Genomic DNA, 21486 nt, shown 5'->3' on the forward strand with positions numbered 1-21486 from the left:
TGTTTTGGGTGGCAAGATTACTCAATTTACTGTTAAATGGGGTCAAAAATGCTTGTAAGTTACTTAATTTACTATTTATTTTTTTAAAAAAAATTCCCAGGGGCTGAGAATCCTCATACGTTTGCTGCTTTTCTTTTACCTTCTAGCTAATTATTCTTCCTCCCCTTGCACCACCTTCTACCTTGGCAGATTTAACAACTATTCTTTTGTCCTACTTTTCTTGAATTTGAAACTATTGATGATGCTACATTAGAATGACTGATGTGTTACACAAAGGCCCCTATGTAGGTGAAGACTGGAGATGTGCTAAGCAGCCCATTATTTTCACAGTACAGTGATCTGCTTGTGGAATTTTCTGAAAACATTTCCAAGGGACAAGACATCAGAGCCTCCATTCCTGTTTCATATTGACTTTTGACCTAACATTGGACCAGTAAATCCCATGTGTAAATATGAGGCTGGGTGGCAAGACGACTTTTTAAAATATTTACAATGGTAAACTCTCTAGATTATAAATTACAACAGAAACAAGATGAACAGCTTTACCCACCATAAACTTGTCTTTCACACTTTTTTTAAGTATATTAAGCAGTCTAGCAGGAGTTTCACTAGTAGTATAAAGAAACTCAAAAAAGAACAAAAATTAGATTAAACAATTCATCACTGAAAGTAACCATGGATTAAAAAAAATTGGATGGGAAAAAACACAATGGCTAATGTCAGCCTTGAAAAATGTTTTTTAAATTAAAAAAGAAAGTCAAGATAAAACCTGGGTAATAAATAAGTCATATTACTAAAGAAAAAAAATCCATATTCTCATTTGTAAACACAAAAGGATGTGAATTAGTGACAAAAATATATGATACAACGTATGTGAAACATCCAATAATCATCTGAGCATAAATAGGGTGAGATGCTCAGTCACCAATGGGTGAAGCAGGGATGCAAATCAGCCTGATCTTATTCAATCTATTGTGTGAGCATTCTCTGAGGGTGGAATAAAGGACTCAGAAGCCAGTGTTAGACTGATTTTTGTCCTCTGGGAAACTCCACTTAACAGCTCTGAATATCATTAAAAGCCTGTGAGGCAGTCATTCAAGGGCTGCTGTTGTAGGTTGTCATGGGAGCTTTCAAAACGTACACACAGAAAAACAGGCCATGATTACGGATCTTACTGCAGAGTAAATCCAGTGGCCAAAATGTTGATAAGCTTACTCTGACCTCCGACAGCAATTATTGTCTCTCCATTCTAATCATGAGATGAACTTTCATCATAATACAATAACACTGTAAGCTCCTTGAAGGTAGAAACTGTACCTTTATTTCTCTCTTGTGGCATCTTGTGTATTTCTGGGCAAATGGTAGGTGTGCAGTGAATACACGTTGAATTGAATTACAGCATGAGATCACGTACTTGCCCCCATCGGCAGAATCCTACACACCTCTCACTGGCAATATTGAGATTACAGGGGTCACTGGCAGCACTCTGCCTAATGGCATACTGACTGACAGAGTAGAAAATCAAATCAAGAAGGCCAGTATGACCTTTGAGTCGGCAGACAGGGTGTGCACTCACTGTAGCAACAAGGTCAAGATCAAAGTGATGAATCTCCAACCTTCTCCTACATGGCTAGAGACCTGAATTGACCACATCTGATTATCTGCACAATTTCATCAGCATCACATGTGAGTAATACTTTAAATAACAGTAAACACTGAGAGAGGAGCACAAACAACAGAATCCCAGAATGCAGCAAATTTACCAGCTTGAAGACGTGCACTTGACGACAGGCTTCTTGTGGATCATGCAAGCCTGCTGATTAGACATGAAAACAACTGCTTTATGGTGACCTGAAATGGGATTAACGTAAGCCGGATGAGTGTTAGAAATGCTTTAAAGAACCCAGTGAAGTACTGTTCAAAATGATACAGCCAAGCTGTTTAAGAAAAAAAAAAAAAATCCTGGGAAAACAGAAAAGCTGAGATCAACTTGCTTATCAGTAATCAAAAAACGGGGTAGCTCATACGGAGAAAAAACTATGTGGGAAAACATGGTTCTAGGCATCAAAGTCACTAGTTTCTATGAACCTAGGGTGAAAGGGGTTGTTAGTCATTTATCTGTCTTTTAGTGACATCGGTCTTCACAAACTGTAGTCAGAAGAAGTAGCATGAACTTTTAAACACTAAGGATAAAAATAAATACATTGTATGTAAATAGGTGTCTAAATGATTTTTATCTTTAAAAATAACCACTTTCAGCTATTGAAAAGCTCCTTTAATTGCTAAGAGAGAAAGTCAGTAGGTGACTAAGGCACTGCAATTTACATCTGCTTAGTGGTGATATATTAGTATACTCTCCAGAGAGCTTCCAACCTGATTTTCTCCGTATGTTGCCCATATGTTATATTTCCATAAACATATCTTCTAGAAAACAGCCAGATGCTTCACTTTTATACCTGAATAATAGTGGCCCTTCTTTATCCTTTGGTCTTATCTCTTCCATAGGTTTTGAAATATTTATAGTAATTAAATAGGAAAACAATTATTTTAAAATGTATTGAATATAAACCCAGTTATTGATAATATTGTATTTCTAGGACCTTTACAAACTTCTTTTCTAAAATACAAAAACTCTTAAGGTTGAATATCAAGATAGAATATTATTGCCATTCAGACGAAATAGAATTTAGCGTGAATTTTAGCGCATCGTCCAAACCAACATTCCTGACTATGTTCTGGAAGGGGATGATTTGCTGAATGAGTCATGAATGATCATTATCATCCTTATAATATCAACAACAGTTTATAGTTACTGAATACATATGATGTGCCAGGTATTATGCTATTGGACATAGTGTATCATTTTTCATTTTACCTACAAGTAATATGTAGGTAAAAATGTCGTAATAATGTTTACAGCTTCATTATTTTCAGGTTGAATTCATATAATTCTCCGTTATCACAGTCATGATTTTGCACATCTGAGACTTGACAATCCTCGTGCTTCTGGGGCATGCAACATGAGAAAGAGTAAATAAGTGACCTCTTTATTTCCTCTCTGTCCTCTTTCTCAATCTTCTTTCTTTTCCTTTTAACTACTAGAACCTCCACAGATTCGGGCCACGGGTCAGGGAGGAGTATGCAGATCTGCTTTCAACAAATGCCTCTGGGTGGGTGACTCTAGCCATGAAGTATTAGTGTGTATCCAACTTTTAATGTCAGGCTGCTGTATAGTGGGGAATTCAGAGGCAGTCTCTACCCTCAGTAGATTCTCATTATTTCATGTCAGAGTACGGAGGATCACCCTGTCTCCAGTATTTCCTATCTTCAATCATTGTATAGAATAATTCTGTGCATATGTTATACAATCGGAATTATTTCACTCTCTTGCTATAGCATATCCTTTCAAAAGACAGAATCCTCTCTCTGTCTTCCGAAGTCTACTAGCTCTTTCTTGTGTACTCCTGTCTCAAGATTAGTCAATGAAGGCCCTGGAAGAGAAGACCAGGAGGGCTCAGCTGACCCAGACCAGGCTAATGCACATTTCATTGACTATATTTCACCTGTTTCATGCTCTATTCCTGTCACAAATAATTCTTACAGTTCCATCCAGATGAAAATCAATTAAGGGGTAATAAGAATAATAACAGTGAGCATTTAGTGCTTAATGTGTTAAATACTATACTAGCCACTCTGACTAGTGTCTCATTTCAGTCTCACAAGCCTCTGAAGTAGGCAACAGTATTATTTCTACTTAATAGATAATGAAATTGACACTAGAAACATGAAATAACTTGTTCAAGGTCACAAAACCAGTAAGTGGCAGAGTTGTCATTTGAACCCAGGAAGTCTGACTCCAGAACCTACCTACTGCTACATATAATGCATTTTTAGAATAAATTTTATTCATTCATTCATTCATTCATTCATTCATCCATTCATGTAGTTCCTATGTCTTAGGCACTGTGAATAATACAAAGAAAAGTAAGGCATGAATCCAACTACCACATAAACTCAGTTTTTTGGAGGAGGGGGACACATGGACAAAGAACAACAGTGAGATGGCGTATATGCAAGGTGGTCAGCATGCAAGGTACAGAGAGGAGAGAATGTTGCCTGGAAGAATCAGGGAAGGCTTGTTAAGTAAGGTGGTGATCTTCAGGGGCATGTTTAAAAATGGAAATACTTTAGTGGGGAAGGATATGGTCTCTTCTCCAAAGTATTTGCTAACACATGGAGATGGAAGGTAGGACTGCCTATTAGAAAAAATGAAGTAGTTGGAGGGTAGGCGTGTACAGGAGAGTAGCATGACCTTATCTGGGAGGGTAATGGGTCCGTTCTAGGAAGGACCTTAAATGCCTTGCTCCTTAGTAAGGAGGCTAAGGCTTAGGCTGTTGAGGAAAGGTTTTAAACTAATACACATAATTGGATCTACATTTTAAAAGGCAGGCGTTCTCAAACCTGGCTACACACTAGAATCACCTGGAGAACTTTGAAAGAAATACTGGGGGCCTGACCCCATCCCCAGAGAATCAAATGCAATTAATCTGTGGGAGGGCCTGGCATCAGTATTTTAAAGAGGTTCCTATGTAATTCAAATAGGTAGCCTAGGCTGAGAACCACAGCTTTTTGGCTTCTAATATCTAATTTATGGGGGAAGAAAGTGCTTTATTAAACATCTGCCATACAAACAGCAAAACTTAACTAGTAATTCAGGATATTTCACCTAAGATATGATTCTAAACAATGTCTCAAACAAAATTACGGCTAAATCAAGTGAAAAAAAAAACCCACATACACTTTTTTCTGTGATTACATTTCAGAGTTACAGGTTTGTTAGCAAGGTGTGTGCCAGGGTGCTGAGGGGTTAAGTTACAGAACTAGATGATGATGCAACATTGAAAAGCCATGGCATTTAATGGAGTAAAAAGGAAATCAACCACTCATCTTAAAAACTCCATGATTCTCTATCATTGCATCTTGGGCAACAATAGTTAAAAGTCACTTGAATCATTGCACTACTCTACAGAATCATGGCTGACCTCTGCTGTGACAAGTGCAGAATACCCTCGGCTAAGTTACATAATGGAAGTATCTGCAACAGTGAGTTATTCCAACCCTCGGGTAGAATGACGGATGCTCCACAGTTTCCTCGGATGTGAAGCCACTAGGGACCTGGCTGCAAGCATATATTTTTATAGACACCTTAGCTCATGTAAAAGTTCTAATGCAAACTTTAGTGCTTGGGAACGTTAAATAGGTTTAGGATGCTTCCCCAAAGAGTTTTAGTTCCATTAACACAAGACTTGGTGACTAAGGACGGATATAATCCTGATCCCACGTTAGAGATATAGAAAGAGAAACTCTTCACTGTCTTCAAGCACTCACATTTCAAAAGATAAGAAGAACCTTTCGGCATCAAGAGGACTAAATAATTCAATTCGAGCCTAATTCAGCATCTTATGCATCCCCCTTCCTCCAATAGAGCTCATGTGGCAGAATATAGCTAAATCATTTCAGCTGTTAGAAAAGAAGGCGACAGAATTCGTAGGCTTCCTTCTGTGACCGTCGTGGCTGAAAGTTCTATTACTGAACTACTGGCACTTGGCCTATGGAGATTCTGACTGTTCACTCTCAAATGGCTAAGGGCTGAGCTGCATGTGATAATGTCTGCCACCAACTCAAAGGTACCATGTTGGTCCCTGACCATGGGAGGCCAGGGGCACAGATGTTCCCATGTAGAGCTTCTACCTCTCAGCACAGGGCTGAGGGCGTACACAGCTGGATGTAGGCAATACCAGCACATCTACTGAAGCCCCATGACCATCTTCAGAGTGCCTAACATGCCCGCACTGGTCCTTCCCCACCACCATGGTTCCTCAGCTCATGCAAGGCTCTAAACGAAAAACAAAACTTTGTCCTCTTAGAAAGTTCAGAGCAGAGGTGGAGGGGAGAGACCATGACATTTCAAGGCTTCCCAATGGCAGGTTCCACAGCCATTTTTTCAAACATGTGTGTTCCTCATCTCTTTGTATAACCTCTGCTGCAATTAAATGGGCCTTCTCAGCAATCACCCAACTTGATCTGCAAATTCTTACAAACAAATAACTACTGATGACACACCTATCTCCTCCTCACTATCTAATCACAAATGGCTCACTTGAACCATGAAGATTTGCCCATTACGTTAGCTTTGAATGACTTCCAAGGGAGAGAACCAGGACAGTTGGCTGGAGCTTTTTCCACTTAACTCAATCCCTTTACCCATCTTCCCCTTATATGCAGCCAACCTCTTCACCTGTGCTTCCAGTGCACTCATGACTACCACTCTGGGATTTTGTCCCATTGACAATGCCTCTCTCTAGTATCTCTTATTTTAACGATCTCCCATTCTCTGTGTACAAACATGCACAATTATCTCCCTTCCTGAAAAGAAAAAAAAAAAACCTATCTGATTTCTTCAACCATACTTTACCTAAGTGGAATTCTCCTTTCCCCATTTCCTCACCTTCCATTTGCTTCTCTAAGTATTTTGGCAACTGCTTCATCATGCTGACTGCTCTGACAAAAGTCACCAATGTATTTCCTTTTCCAAATACAATGGACACTTTTCAGGTCCTCGTTTCACTGAATTGACCTTTTGGTAGCAGCTGGCATAGTTGTTCATCCCTCCTTTGTGGAATGCTCCTTGCCCTGCCTCTCTGGGTATTTGCTTGCTCTTGCTGGCTCTTCTTTGCCTTGGTATCACGTAAATGTAGGTGAGCCCAGGCTCTGCCATTGCTTGACTCCCACTACACAACACTTCCTGTATCCTGCAGACTTCAATCAACTCTACACTTTGAGTCCCAGACTCTCCTAAGCTTTAGAGACATAAGTGCAATAAACCAAATCTCCCTGTGAGCCCTTTCCATTCATTATGCCAAAACTGAAATACATCCTGTTTTCTTAGCTCCCTCACTAAGCCTCCTTCCCTCACACCATCTTCCCCCACAAACAGAAAACACCATTCATCTACTCCTAGGTTTACCACCTTAGTTGAAGCCATCACCATCCACCTTTTGGTTAACTTCGGTCTTCCCTTTCCCTTATCACTAGCCCCACACATTCCAGAGCAGTGTTGCCAAATTTCTTTTGCAACATTTTTCTCATTCATCCCTTTCTCTCTATCCCAACTTTCATAGTCTTTGTTTAGAACCTCATCTTTTTTTTTTTTTTTCACCCAATATACTGCAATCACTGTAGTTAATCTTCCCTTCTTCAACGCATCTTCACTCCAAGCTATCCTCTACTCCACTGGTCAAATAATGATGGTGCAGGGTCAAATCTGGCCTGCTGCTTTTGGTATATAAAGCATCTGCCCACTCCTTTATGTATTATCAATGACTGCTTTTGTGCTTCAGTGGTGAAAGAGACTGTACGGTCCATAAAACCTGAAATATTTACTACCTGGCCCTTCAGAGAAAGTTTGTCCAACCCACTACTGCCAGGATGATTCTGATCAAAAATACAAATCTGATCACGTTGCTTCCATGCTTAAAAGACTTTGGTAGTTACATTAGGTGGTGAGGTACCAATCTGTGACTGCCAAATGCAGCACTTCTGGCCACATTAAATAAACCCCTGATCTTGAAGGTGCCTTGTACATTGATGTCAACTTTGTCCTTCTGTGCTGTTGCATATGCTGTGCGTTTTGTATACCATGCCCTTGATGTGAATAATTCATTTTCATCCTCCCAGATTCAGTTCAAATGTCATCACCATGTAGCCTTCGTCGACTCCTCTCAACAGTGAGATCCTCCCTACATACCTTATTTCCATATACTTTATACATTTGTCTATTTTGTATTTATCACTATTTCATTCATTCATTCTTCTATTTACACATCTGGTTGTCTTGCTAAGTTATGAGGACCTGACTTAAATATACCAAGAATAAACTTCCAAATGAATGTAATGGAGGTTTTATGCCCTTATTTATATCAAGGTCAATTTTATTTCAAAATAGTTTGAGAAATTCTTCTGTGTGTCTGCTCTCAGAATCACTTCATGTTCATTCAAGAAAGGCCATCTTAACATTTCAAAGTTAACATTTCATTTTAAATTAAACCAAAACATTACTCTCCAGCTTCATCAGCAAGCATGTTCTAAAGGAGTTTGAATCTTTCAAAAAATCAAATCTGCCCTTAAAGGAAAAAGTTTACCAATGTTGGTAGTTGTTAAGTAAGGAACAGCAGACATTGGATGTAATTTTGAAAAGATAATTTTAGAAATATTTTGAGCAATGACAACCATCTTGAAATAGATAAATAATTTTGTTAACCTATTAACTTTGATGAGACTGCCACATGTTCTGGAATGTCTTTTTTGTTCATTCAATTAAATCACACTGAAAAAAGAATGGACTACTCAATAAACCTATATCCAATTTTTTAAAAGACTACTGGATTCAAGTAGATAAAAGATCTATATATAAAAACCAAATTCAAACTTTCAGGAGAAAATTATCTTTATAAAGTTGGAATAAAGAAGGCCTTAAAAATGCAAAATAGAAGAAACTGAACAAAGCAAAAGATAACTTCAACTATATTAAGATGAAAAATTTGTTCATTGAGATAACATAATAAAATAAAAGTCAAGCCATGAATTTGGAGAATTCATACCAGTAAAAAATATAACTGACAAAAGATTAGCATCCAGACTGTCTAAGAATAACTACAAATCAATAGAAAAAAATTGAATCTTCTAAATAAAAAAAGATATGAATGGACAATCTAAAATATGAGGAAACTTGAAGATTCAATACACATACCTAAAAAGGCTCTACCTCATCAGAAACCAAGTAAATATAAATTTAAACCTTAAGGAGATTCAGTTTCACAGCAATCGGATTGGCAAACATTAAAAAGTCTGGCAACATCAATCATTGGCAAGGATATTGAGCAATGAGAAATGTTATACCTGATGGTGAGAGTATAAATTAGCACAACTTACTTTGGAGAGCAAATTGGCAATATCTAGTAAAGTCGAAGATGTACTCCTATATTTATTCTTAGACACAAGAAGATACACAAGGATATTCATTGCAGCACTGTAATATAAAAGTGGAAAACAACCTAAATGCCCATCAATGTGAGAATGGAAAATTAAGTTGGGGTTGTTATATATAATGGTATAACATATAAGAGCAAACGTGAAATAATTAGGACCACATATAACAATGTGGATAAATCTCAAAAGCATAATGCCAAGAAACAAACAAACAAAAAAAGCAAGATGCAGAAGAATGTACACATACAATTTACATAAAATTTCAAAATCTGCAAAGGAATGATATACATTGTTTACAGATGCATATGAATGAAGCAAAGGTATCAAGATGTGCCGGGGAATGATACTACTAAAATCAGAAGGCTGGTTACTTTTGGAGAGCAGAGACAGGAATGTAATTAGGGACTTCAATTTTCTTTGTAAACATTTATTTTTTAAGCTAAGGTATACTGATGTTTGTATACTATTCTCCATGTTTTGCTGAGTATCTGGAATTTTCACAATTTGAAAACTCACTTTTAAGACAATTATTTTTGGAGGAAGTTGTATAGAGCATGTACCCCTATAACATAATCTAACAGCCAGACATATTCCAGTGCATTGAAATAGAGATTTTAAAGTACACAGTATTAGCAGTTTTAGAATTAGAATTTACCTTAAAGTCTGACCAGTCTACCACTTTCCTATTTGCAAATAAGGAAATGGAATAATTACTTTAATCACTCAGTATTATTAGATTGGCTAGTAACAGGGTTAAGACCCCATCTGCTACAACCCCAGACATATGAGTGTAATTAAATTAAGGCATTCTAAGCACGATGCCCGAAGTTGTTCTAGTATTATTACTTTTATCAATCTCATTATAAATATATATATGTGACAGAGTCTTGCTCTGTTGCCCAGGCTGAAGTGCAGTGACATGATCATGGCTCTCTGCAGCTTCAAACTCCTTGGCTCAAGCGATCTGTTTCAGCCACCAGAGTAACTAGGACTACAGGTGTGTGCCACCACACCTGTCAATTATTATTATTATTATTATTTTGTAGAGATGAGGTCTCAAACTGTTGAACAGGCTGGCCTCCAACTCCTGGCCTCAAGTGATCCTCCGGCCTTGGCTTCCCAAAGTGTTGGGATTACAGGCATGGGCCACAGCTTCCAGCTAATCTCATTTAATCTTGAATCACAATCTTGTATCTTGAAACTTTTGTCAGGGACAGAAGCCCCTGCATAATTTTTGGGCTGGAGATGACTCTGTATTAAGAAAATAATCATAATTATCAAATGAAAACAGTAATATGCAGAATAGTGTATATATTATAGTACCACTTTGTAAAAAATAAAAAGAAATGAGAATATTATATTTGTGTGGCTTGCATATGGAGAAAAATACCCATGAATGGATAATACATAAGAACCATGCTTAGCAATTAGCAGGAATGGGTACTGAGTAGTGCACAGTGACATCTGGAGGGTGATTTTTTTTTCATATACCTTTTTATTTTTTTGCAATTCAAACCATGTAAAGGTATTCCCTATTCAAAAGTTAATTAAATAATTAAAAAAGAAAGCCCTTGTAAGATGCACTGATCTAGCTCCTCTATTGTGAAAGATGTATTATTTTTCTCACCTACTTCTCTCAATGAACTCCATTTCCAGCTTCTAATCACACCAACATGACTTTTTTCACGGGCTGATCAGAAAATGATGGCTGACAGATCCTGACAGGTAAAGTACAATGGCCTTTACCACGGCATTGCTATGGGCAATGGAGACGATTTCAAGGTCTCAGCTTCTTGTGTATTAAGACTTTAGTTTTAGCTTCTGAGTTGAAATGTCTCATGCCTCTTCCTTCCTATGGGCTTTAAGCTCTGGCAGGTAACATGGCACAGGCCTTACCTGGGCTGTGAGGTGCCTGAGTTTCTTCTGAGTATCTAAAATATGCTCACCAGGCCACGTGGCAACTTTGGCTCACCTTGACCCCTAGGTTTGTGGGTGCTTACTGGCTCATTATCTTGGCTGACCTTGACCATGTGCTGCTAATTGTCATTGGAGTATCCACTGTAAGCTCTTTTCCCCCTTTTCTCACCTGCCAAACCTACTAATTCCTAAGATGAGAAGTTCTCACTAAAATATATTCTTCTGTTCTGATAATTTCTACCAATTAGATGGAAGCTACTTCTTCCTTAACTTGTAATTTTGTTTCTTTATCTACTGGTCCTTTCTAAAGAGCAGGGTTCTAGCAGATAGCTTCCAGGAAAATCATGACAGTGGAAAGAATCCTAGACTGAGGATCTAGGGCTCCAGGCTGAATAAAGAATAACTTCTCTGGTCAACTCTAAAATGAGTGGCTTAGTAGACATTATCTGTAAGGTTCCTTTACAGAGCTAAAATTCTATGACTCTCTTATTTTTTAAAAAATTCTCTTTTACCTCCTTCCACTCTATTCCTTTTCTACCTAAACATTTAAAAGATACTCTGAACAGAAGATGGGTTTAGACACATGCACCCATGATTTAATCTCATAGAAATATATCAGAAAAGACTATAAAGCCTCAGAAACGTAAAGGGACAAATGGGACTTGCTGCCTGCCAACTTTTCTCATGGGAAAAAGGCATTTTCTTTTAGAGAGAAACATCTCTCAAAGCACTACGGTTAAAAAAAAATAGGCTCCATTTTCTCATAAGGATATTATCATATATAATTTTCCCTAAGAATAAGAGGTAATAGAGAAATAAACCTTTTGAAAGTAGTCTCTTATTTTAACTTTAACATATATAATCTATACATTTAGTCACTCACTTTTTTCTGAGTATTTACCTATCATAACCATGTAATTAATTCTTCTTATCTAATTTGTATTTTTAATAATAATTGTGACTATAATAATTCAGCATCGTGTGACTGAAACTGCACACCTGGGAGTCACCCTGGACTCCTTCCTTTCCTTGCCCACACATTCATTCCATCACCAAATCCTGAACATTCAAACTCTGTAACAGACCTCGAACCGTGTACTTCTCTGCTGTTCTTCTCCAGGGCCTAACCATCTCTTGCTTATACTTTTTAATAGCCTTGTGGTGGCCTCCTTGCACTCTGGCTATTCTCCAATCTCCTCTCCAGAGAGTAACCAGAGCTGTCTTTTCAAATCCATAAACCTGGCTGTGCCACTCCCCAGGGAACCCTTCAATGTCATATCAATGGCTTTTGAATTAAACCCAAATTTCCTCCTTGGCCTTCAAGGCATACATGATTTAATTCCTGCCTTCCTTTCCATCATTAACTAGTTATGTGAGATTGAGAAAGTTATAGGACCTCTCTTTACAGTATAAATTTCACGCTATAAAATGCCACTAAGAAGCAGATCCTGCCTATAAAGTGCTTAAGATAGCTCTTGGTACACAGCAAGCGCTCAATGAGTGTTAACTATATGAAAATTTAATAGTCAATAAAGACAGAGCATTCGCTCTAAGCTAGGCACTTCAAAAAAACTAATGAAGCCTTTCTAAAACTTCTCTCAACCTTTATCTTTTTCTCATCACTATATCAACAAGGAGATTCCTAGTAACTATATGAAGTCTTGCACTTGGGGTCAAAGATCAATAGTACCAAAAATGGCTTAGGGCATTTTCACAGTTAGTGTGAAAAGATCTTAAGGATTTTAGGTGAATGGCAAGTAGCTAAGAGCACAGTGGTTTCCACACCACATCTGTCAATGCACTTCACAAAAAAAAAAAAAGAAAGAAATCTTAGACCATGATGTTACTTATATATACAAGAGAAGTAACATGTTACATTGGTCAGATAATATTTGGTTTTATTCTAGGTACCATATCTTAATAGGGACATTAATGACCAATTTAAGGCAAGTAGGGAGGTAAGGGGCCTGCAAAGAATGTTATATACGAAAGTTACGGGACCTGGGTAATTACCCTTGAGAAGAAAAGATCTGGAAGAGTAGATAGACAAGATATTTCAAATATTTGAAAAATCTTTTTACAGACAACACATTCTACATGTTTTAATGAGCAGGGCTGGACCCAAAGCACAGAAATCACAAGAAGGAAGACTTCCATTCTCATTATTAGAACTATCCAAAAATGAGGGGAAAATACTTGGGAGAGGAGCAAATGGCTCTTCACAGGGAAAGTTTTAAGTACAGGCTGAATGATCACCCTTTTAGAACCATGTGAAAAGAATATCCTTTTGGATAGAAGCACAGACTAGATAAGAGCAGCTAACATTTACTAAGCACTTAATGATATGCTAGGAGCTTTACAAAATTATTCATTTAATCCTCACAACAACTCCAAGAAATAGATACTCCCATTTTACTGATGAGGAAATTGATATAGGTTAAGTGACTTGCCCACTGTCCAACAGGAAGTAGCTGAAACACGAGCGAAATCCAAGCTGCTTGGTTCCTGAGTTCGACTATTAGTTTACGTTCTACACGACTTCTAAACCAGATGATTTGTGAATGTCCCCCACCTCCAATTTCCATGTTTCCATCTCACATAACTTTCTGCAGTCACTTTGTTGACTGCTGTCCCATATGCCTTTAATTTCCTGTTACTGAGATTTGTCAGAAAAGAAAGTTTTTCTGAACAGATGAAAGTGTACGATTTCCTGGAAATGTACAGCAATTCACATGAAAGGGGGAGGGTTGTTGAAGAAGGGGAACAGTAGCCTATGCAAACCCTCCAAGAAAAAGACAGAAGTCCCTGCAACCAGAGAGGACCCTATAGGAGATCTCTCTGCTCATTTAGAAAGCAAATTTCCAGGATCACTTTAGGTATACAATTATTTTAAATATACAATATTTGATCCCTATTTAACAAAGGGATCTCAGAGAAAATAAAAATATATAGCAATCTTTACAAATATCTTCTTGCCATTAGACTAAAAAAGTTTAATTGGAAGTTATTAACACTGTGAATATTCTGAATATAGAATAATCATTATATAATATTCCCCATAAAGACAGAGTTTGTAAAATAAAATGTTTTGGAATAATTTGAGGTACATGTAAATATGGGGTAGATAAATGAGGTAATGTCAAAAAGCAGAACGCCCCACAGAATGTACAAATATGCCACTCCGTTAGAAACTTTTGGGTATAGTACTACACTCAGATGTCTCATATGGTCTCATCTGGCACAATTTTGCAGTGATAGTAAAAAATACAATTTGCTCACTTAGAACATGTTTTAGAGCTGGGTGAGAAATAGTTTCCCTAAATTGAATATTTGGGAACCAATTTACAACCTCAAATCTGCTATTAACCTCAAAATAGGTAATTGCAAGTTTCTGTCTAAATCCATTTGTCATAATAGAGCAAATTAAAATCACATGATGGACGTGATTAATGTGTGACAGTTATCATGAACACCATGAGCACAAACTAATAACAACATCACAGAGAGATTCCAAATGTGATGCAGCCATGAAGGCAAAACTTATTTTCAAATTAGAATAGCAACATCCAAGAAAGCTAATGTTTTATTTGTGTGATAGTCATGGCTGGGCATCTGGACGATGGCCTGCCACTAATGTCCTAATAAATGGCAGACACACACTAGAAAGGCTGTCATCATGTGGTGAGCTGAGCACAGTTGCTGCTGCCATTGTCATAATGGACTGGCTAGGCAGGAGGTCACAGGGTGCTGGAAAAAAGTAAGTCTCATTACTGGCTCAGTCTCAGGGTTCGATGTGCCTGAGAGTTCTGATGCACATGGCATAAACACATTTTCAATGCATATGGGTAATATGTCTGCTTAATTTTGGTCTTATGCAATATTTCTTCCCTATTTTCTGCTGAGAGAATATCAGAAGACTTGAAAAGTACTTGTAATTTAGTAATTTAGTGTCACAACAATTAAAACATTTTATTTATGTGTAGAGCTTACTTTCAGCAACCGTCACATTGGCATTCAGATAAAAAAACTGCCAGCGCATTCTGGCAGAACAGGTGCTTAGCTGATGGCACTTGATAACTGGGGGAAGCACATACTCTGGCAGGGCCTAGTGGGCCTGGTGCTGCAATGCACCTACCCTGCTAGACTGAATGCCATGAGGTGAGGGAGAAAGTCTTTTTTATCTTGACGTACCTGGCACTGAGAGTATATGAGAGAGCTAAGCAAATGGATCTAACTCTGGCTTTGCCATCTGCTAGCCTAGGTAATCCCAGGCAATGATGTCAGCTCTCTGTCTCAAGTTCCGTCTCCAAGAATGAAAACAAGTTGTTGTGAGGATTAAATAGTGTATTAAAGCATTTAGTACATAATTGTGCTAAAAATGGCAGTTTATTGCATCAAATACACTTTCATAGATCAACAGTAGCAACAAAAATTCTCTGCACAGCACCTGTGAGATGGGTGCAAACAACCTTTACTTGTACAAAACCAGTTTTAAAAAAGCAAAACTAATTGGCTTTTCAAAGCTTTTTCTCACAACTGTCTAAAAGAAAGCTGTCCCAAAACAGTAAATTCTCATAAGAATAAATGATGATCTGAATATTTCTTGCCATATATAAGCTCAATTAATTTCTGAAAATTTGGACTATTTTAACACTTGCAGAACATCGACAATAGGAAAACACAAGCATTAAAAAAAACTCCTTTAGTCAATTGTGCAAGTAGGCACATATATGCCAATTTATGTGCAGAAACATAAAATAAATAACTGATGGCTCCTCTCTTTCAAATATTTTTACATTTACTCTTTGTATTCTTCTATAATGATCTTTCTATGGTTTATTTCCCTTGACAGAATAGAAATTGAATTTTTTTGTATCGCTAATAATCTTGAAATTAAAGTGGATGTATTAGGTGCTGGCAATTTTCTACATCTGCCTCCACTATAACTGAAACTATTTCAGTATCATCGTTAGGGATAAACTTTACTTGTTATTTGCAGAGTTCAGTCACAGAGTTGGTTAGAAATGATGAGTATTTTAATATAATTGTTTCTTATTAAACGGTCAAATCTTAAAGAAAGTATTGTTAGGTCTTTGTGGAACTGTTTGAATTACAGGTTCTCTGATGTATGTTACATTTTGAAAGCACAAATGTGACTGTCTTATTTTAATATACCATCAAAAAGCTCAGATAACCAAATGACGTTTTCAGTGGTTCCATTTCAAATATTGGCATGGTTCCAAAATGTAGACCTGGAGTAAGTAATCAGAGATTGAAGCAAGGCTAGCTGAACTAATCAAATGGCATAAATGGCACGTTGAAATATTCACACATTCAGATTAAACTATACAGTGTACATGAATATAGTTTGGACTAAGGAAGTCCAGCTTTTCTTAGAATAGGTAATAAGTTAATTTGACTTTCCTGATGCATAATATATAAATATTCAATCCAAATAACTAGGGGGAAATCTATATCTATATAATTTACATTTAAAACTACAGTATTCCTCAAGGCTCAGTCCTCCTCCATTACTCCCACCAAATATTCCTCCCCTCTCACAGGTCAGATGTATTTTTGTAGATTCAGCTATTGCTTTTGAGTGGAGAACTCTGAAATGTTTATTTCCAGTATGTTAAAGGTACAAGGAATTTCAAGACTCTTGTTTCATACTTTAAAAAAAAAGGCAGATGTAGGCTGGGCGCCGTGGCTCACGCCTGTAATCCCAGCACTTTGGGAGGCCAAGGTGGGCGGATCACGAGGTCAGGAGATCGAGACCATCCTGGCTACACGGTGAAACCCCATCTCTACTGAAAATACAAAAAAAATTAGCCGGGCGTGCTGGCGGGTGCCTTAGTCCCGGCTACTCGGGAGGCTGAGGCAGGAGAATGGCGTGAACCCAGGAAGTGGAGCTTGCAGTGAGCCGAGATCTCGCCACTGCACTCCAGCCTGGGTGACACAGCGAGACTCTGTCTCAAAAAAAAAAAAAAAAAAAAAAAAAAAAAAAAAAAAAAAAGGCAGATGGAATCCATGAAGTTGCTTGACTAAATTTACCCATCTAGTTGGTGTAAGGAAAGGAACTAGAACACAGGTCTCCAAAACTCCAGTTATGTGCTGCTCTCTATCATACAATACTGCTTCCCTTTCTAGCTTTGGTATCTCATTTGTTCTCTTGTATATCTGCCTTCTTACTAGACTTCACACTTCAAATGTCCAAAAGCAAAGTCTTCACCTTCTCTTGCAAGCCAGTTCCCATGACATCTTTCTTCACTAATGATGTCTCACTCTCTAGGTAATCCCTGCATGAAATCATAAGATCATCTTTGACTCCTTCCTTTTTACCTTCTAAATATAATCAATAAGTCTTTGGTATAGCGAGTACATTGAAATTATATCCATCTTTCAAGAACAAGTGCAAATGCCAGCTCTTCAATCAAACCCTGCAAAGTAATTAATTCATGTTAATTTCTCTTTCCTCTAAAATCATACATCATTGATTGAATCCACCAATTATTTTGATACTTAATCATATATCTTACTGTGTCACTAATGACTAAACTCTAAATTGTTTTGTATTTCTCGTAAGACCTAGATAAGTTTATGATTAGTAGGTACTCAATAAATTCTCACTGTGTTGAATCACATTTCTTTATAACTTGTTATTGGCTGACTTATCTCTAAAACATGAATAAAATGCTTGCAAATATTTTTGATAGTTTTGAATATTAAAACCATAGAAACTGAGTTCTGAATAAATATTCCTCTTAAAAGAACATTTTATTTAATATGCTAATTCCAAGTGAGAAGAAAGAATGAGAAAAGTTATGCACAAAATAAAATGGATATAAAATAACCATCAAGTATTATGTACATTACCAAAATGGGGCCATTTAAATAAATACTTTTCCTGACATTTACCTATTTGAATCACACAAAAATAATTTAAAATAGCAATGACTTTAAAAGACCAGTGATATCTCATTAGGAAAGAGCAGTTCAGAAAGCAGGCTGAATCACGCAGTGAACCACAGTCAGTGGGCCTGTAGGCCATGGAAGGAGCACTGTTACAGAGTGCAAGGGACCTCAAAAGGAAACACTCTCCTTTAAGAAATCATTAGTAGGCAAAGACAGCTGATTTTAATTGTTCAGACTGGTACACAGGAGGAATGACAATCTCCAAAGTAGAGAATTCTTTTTAAAAACCCTCCTAATTAGTCCAAGAAGTTGACATACCATGGCATATTCATGAGTCTACAGGAGACGAAACAGATTTTAAAAGGAGAGATGAATGAAAAGACAGCAGATGGAAAGAAAGTGGTTTTGATCACAGATGACTATAAATGAAGGACAATTGAGATAAATTAATATTAGAAAAGTTAGAACAAAATTAGTAAATATAAAAAGCAGAAGATAAATGGAAGAAGGTTATAGGAAATTCCTATCTATAAAATGAGGCTTAAGAACTATAGGTTGCACAATTTCTATTTTGATATTAAACACGCTCATAAAGCCAGAGATTTACTTCCAAAGCCACCCAGGAAATTCAATCTTGTTAATTTACTGACACCCCGTAGATGTTAAGTATGGAATATGTAAAGCACTTTGAAAATTGACTGTCTTAAGTTTTACCCAACTTCAAGGAAAGAAAATGATCAGTTTTAATTATAAAACAATTTCTTAGAAAAATAAATAAAATGCTAAAAGCTAGTAAACTAGAAAGGATGACATCTTTTATTTCTTGATTTTTTAAAAGATTGAAAGAAATAATAGAATAATTTTTATAAATAAATTAACGTTAACTAGGAGTAAGTACTAGGCCAAAGGACCATAAATTCAACACACATCACAAAATAGTTCTTTCTCTCACCTAAATAGCTCTTAGTCTTAACAAAAAAAAATTAGAGTGTTTAACATGAGTAGCATAAGTTTGAGATTTTTTAAAAACAAAAAAACTAAGAAAGATTACTTTTTAAAAACCAATAACTAAGAAACATCAGAAAGATGCTTCACTTTACCACAAAGTGATCTGAAACCCTCTTTAATGTTGATTTTGCAATCACAGTAGAGGCAGCTCAGAGCTATTGCAGTGCGCTGTGACAAGAGCCTCCAAAGGAGATGAATGAGATCATCCTATTGATAAGGTCGCAATCGATCTGAAGCAGACCTTTTTCAAATTAGCAAAATGTTACAGCACTTTAGTAAGTGTCACCAACAGCCCTTCTCCATGAAAAATGCACTGGCTTATGGAAAAACTAATTTTGTAAATTAAAAATTTGTCTCATAACAAAAAAGTGTTGCTACACCTATTTTTCCTCCAAATGCTCAGAGACAGAGATTCTCAAGGTAGCCTGCTTTTATATCTGGTTTCAGAATAGCCCACCTCTCAAACATCTCTTAAAATAAGTTGTGTCTACTAATTAATATCATGTCTATGGCTAAAAGTGTCAAAAGAAAGGTTCCTCAAAATACTAATAGATATCAATCTCAAATAAACTCTGATCCCACGAAAATAAAAACATCTTTAGCGTTACTTGCTAAAAAATCAATTACCTCAAAACCAATTATCTCTAATTCATCTGAAGAAAGCAAAACTAACCTTTCAGCTTTCTTGGGAGGAAGAAAGTGGACACAGAAGGAATCTTATCAATGGCAAAGGGGTTGTCATAAAACCATCAAAAACATAATCATTGTGTAGTAAAAGTCAATTTCTTTTTCCTTCAAGTGAAAATTATTATGGAAACTTCTAGATATACACACACACAATGGATGAATGTATAGATAATAGAAATAATTTTATTAATATCTTTAGAAAGTGATTCTCAAAATGGAAATCTGCTTCAGAATTACCTTGCACTTGTTAGAACCTCAGATGCCTGAGATCTCTGCGAGTATGTTAAGGAACCTGCAATTTTACTATGTTCCAAGGTGTTTATTTTGCACGAGGTTTCAGAACCACTGCTATAGAAAAACTTGGTTTGCCACTTCACTTGTATACAAGATGGTGCTGGTAACATCGAGCTTGCTTTCTAAAAGTGTAAAGGGTAGTGATCAGAGTTCAGATACACCAAAGGCACCAACTCTAGTTTTTCCCTTTATAATCTAACTTTGGGCAAGTTACTTAAACTCTGAGATTTAGGTTTCTCATCTGAAAGTAAAAATTTTAATATCTCATAGAGATGTTTTAGGGATTAAAGAAAATTTATGTTAAGAGTCTGACACACAGGAGGCTTTCAAAGATAGTATAATTAGTTCAATCCTCACAGTGACAATTAACTTGTTCTGCAGCTGGTCCACAGAATGTACCTCAGAACAGCAGCCAATAAAAGAAACTGACTACTCTGGGGTGGTGTGCTCCTAACTCCCCAAGACAAGCTGATTTCAAGAAATATTGAAAATTTGTACTACTATTTCATAAAATTAATTTTCAGTGGGTGGGCAGAAGAGAGAATACTTACTGGACAGCTTAGGAAAAAATTAAGAGAAGCACCAAAAAGAACTTGCTTCAAAATAAAGACACATTTTTGGGTTTTCTCAGTGCTCAACTCTAGGCACTGATAGTGTTGAGATGGTAGCAAGTGAATTAGCATTGATTTCACATTTAAAATTAGGATGTAATTTGCCACCTTCAGTACTGTGAGGTTGACTCCTTTAATTTTAGATTTACATGGCTTCACTGCTTTACTTAATATAGTCACTTCCTGATTATTCCTTTCTTTCTTTTGTGGTTTCTCAACCTTTCGGTGTCACTGATTAAGATTCCTTATACCAGAAGTATATAGCTGACAGGACAAAGGGCCCCAGCTTTGATAAGTAATCCAGGTGAGGATAACAGGGACAGAGACCCAGGAAGAGTGGCTGTAAACAACATCTGGTTCCACCTACTGTTCACTATACTCAGCCAATTACTGGGATGAGGAAGTAACATGCTAATAAACAGTTCTAACACTGGAATGGAGAAAAAGGAAACAAGATTTTTCCCCATTGGTTAGAAAAAACTGGCTCCAGGTCTAATTATAAAAAAAAATCACTCAACAAGAAGAGAAGCTTTAATTCTTATTTAGAATACACAGTTAGAAATATATTATTTAAAAAGGACTACACTCAAAAATGATGTTAGTGAACAGAGAGTTGACATCATCTTTCAGATCTCCATACAAATTTTAACTCATTGGTGACATATGCTTTCTAAATTTGCAGCACATACTATTTTTCCAACTAAAACACCTATACAGTTCTGTGCTCACATCACCTCAGATTTAACCTAAATTGGTTTGCACGCCCAAACACTGCACAAACACATACTGACGTACACATATAGAAAAAGTAAGCACTTTCAACTGTACTTTGACTGCCTAGGCCATAATTTGTACATATTTAAAATATAATTGTGGTAGAAACTTCCTAGTGATTCAGTTGGATTGAGGAAGAAAACAAAAATGCTGAAAAATGAATCTCCATTTTCCATGTTCACAGAGCAGTTTTAAGATGACCTGGTCAATTCTGTGGGGAGCAGACATCAAC

At 36.8% G+C, this 21486-nt stretch overlaps 1 protein-coding gene across 2 annotated transcripts in view; it reads right to left on the minus strand.

Annotated features, from left to right (window-relative positions):
* The window catches only part of FBXL17 (F-box and leucine rich repeat protein 17), a 525329-nt gene that overhangs the window by 77403 nt on the left and 426440 nt on the right, over nt 1-21486 (minus strand). Inside the window, exon 8 of one of the 2 annotated variants that reach the window (XM_063706701.1) lies at nt 10112-10299. The exons of the other annotated variant lie outside the window; for it this stretch is intronic. Within the exon in view, the coding sequence (XP_063562771.1) occupies nt 10256-10299 (44 nt within the window). The 3' untranslated portion in view covers nt 10112-10255. Of the gene's footprint in view, nt 1-10111; nt 10300-21486 lie in introns of those variants that run through there. 2 annotated transcript variants of the gene reach the window in all.

Source organism: Gorilla gorilla, chromosome 4, assembly GCF_029281585.2.
Source record: "Gorilla gorilla gorilla isolate KB3781 chromosome 4, NHGRI_mGorGor1-v2.1_pri, whole genome shotgun sequence".
Lineage (NCBI taxonomy): Eukaryota > Metazoa > Chordata > Mammalia > Primates > Hominidae > Gorilla > Gorilla gorilla.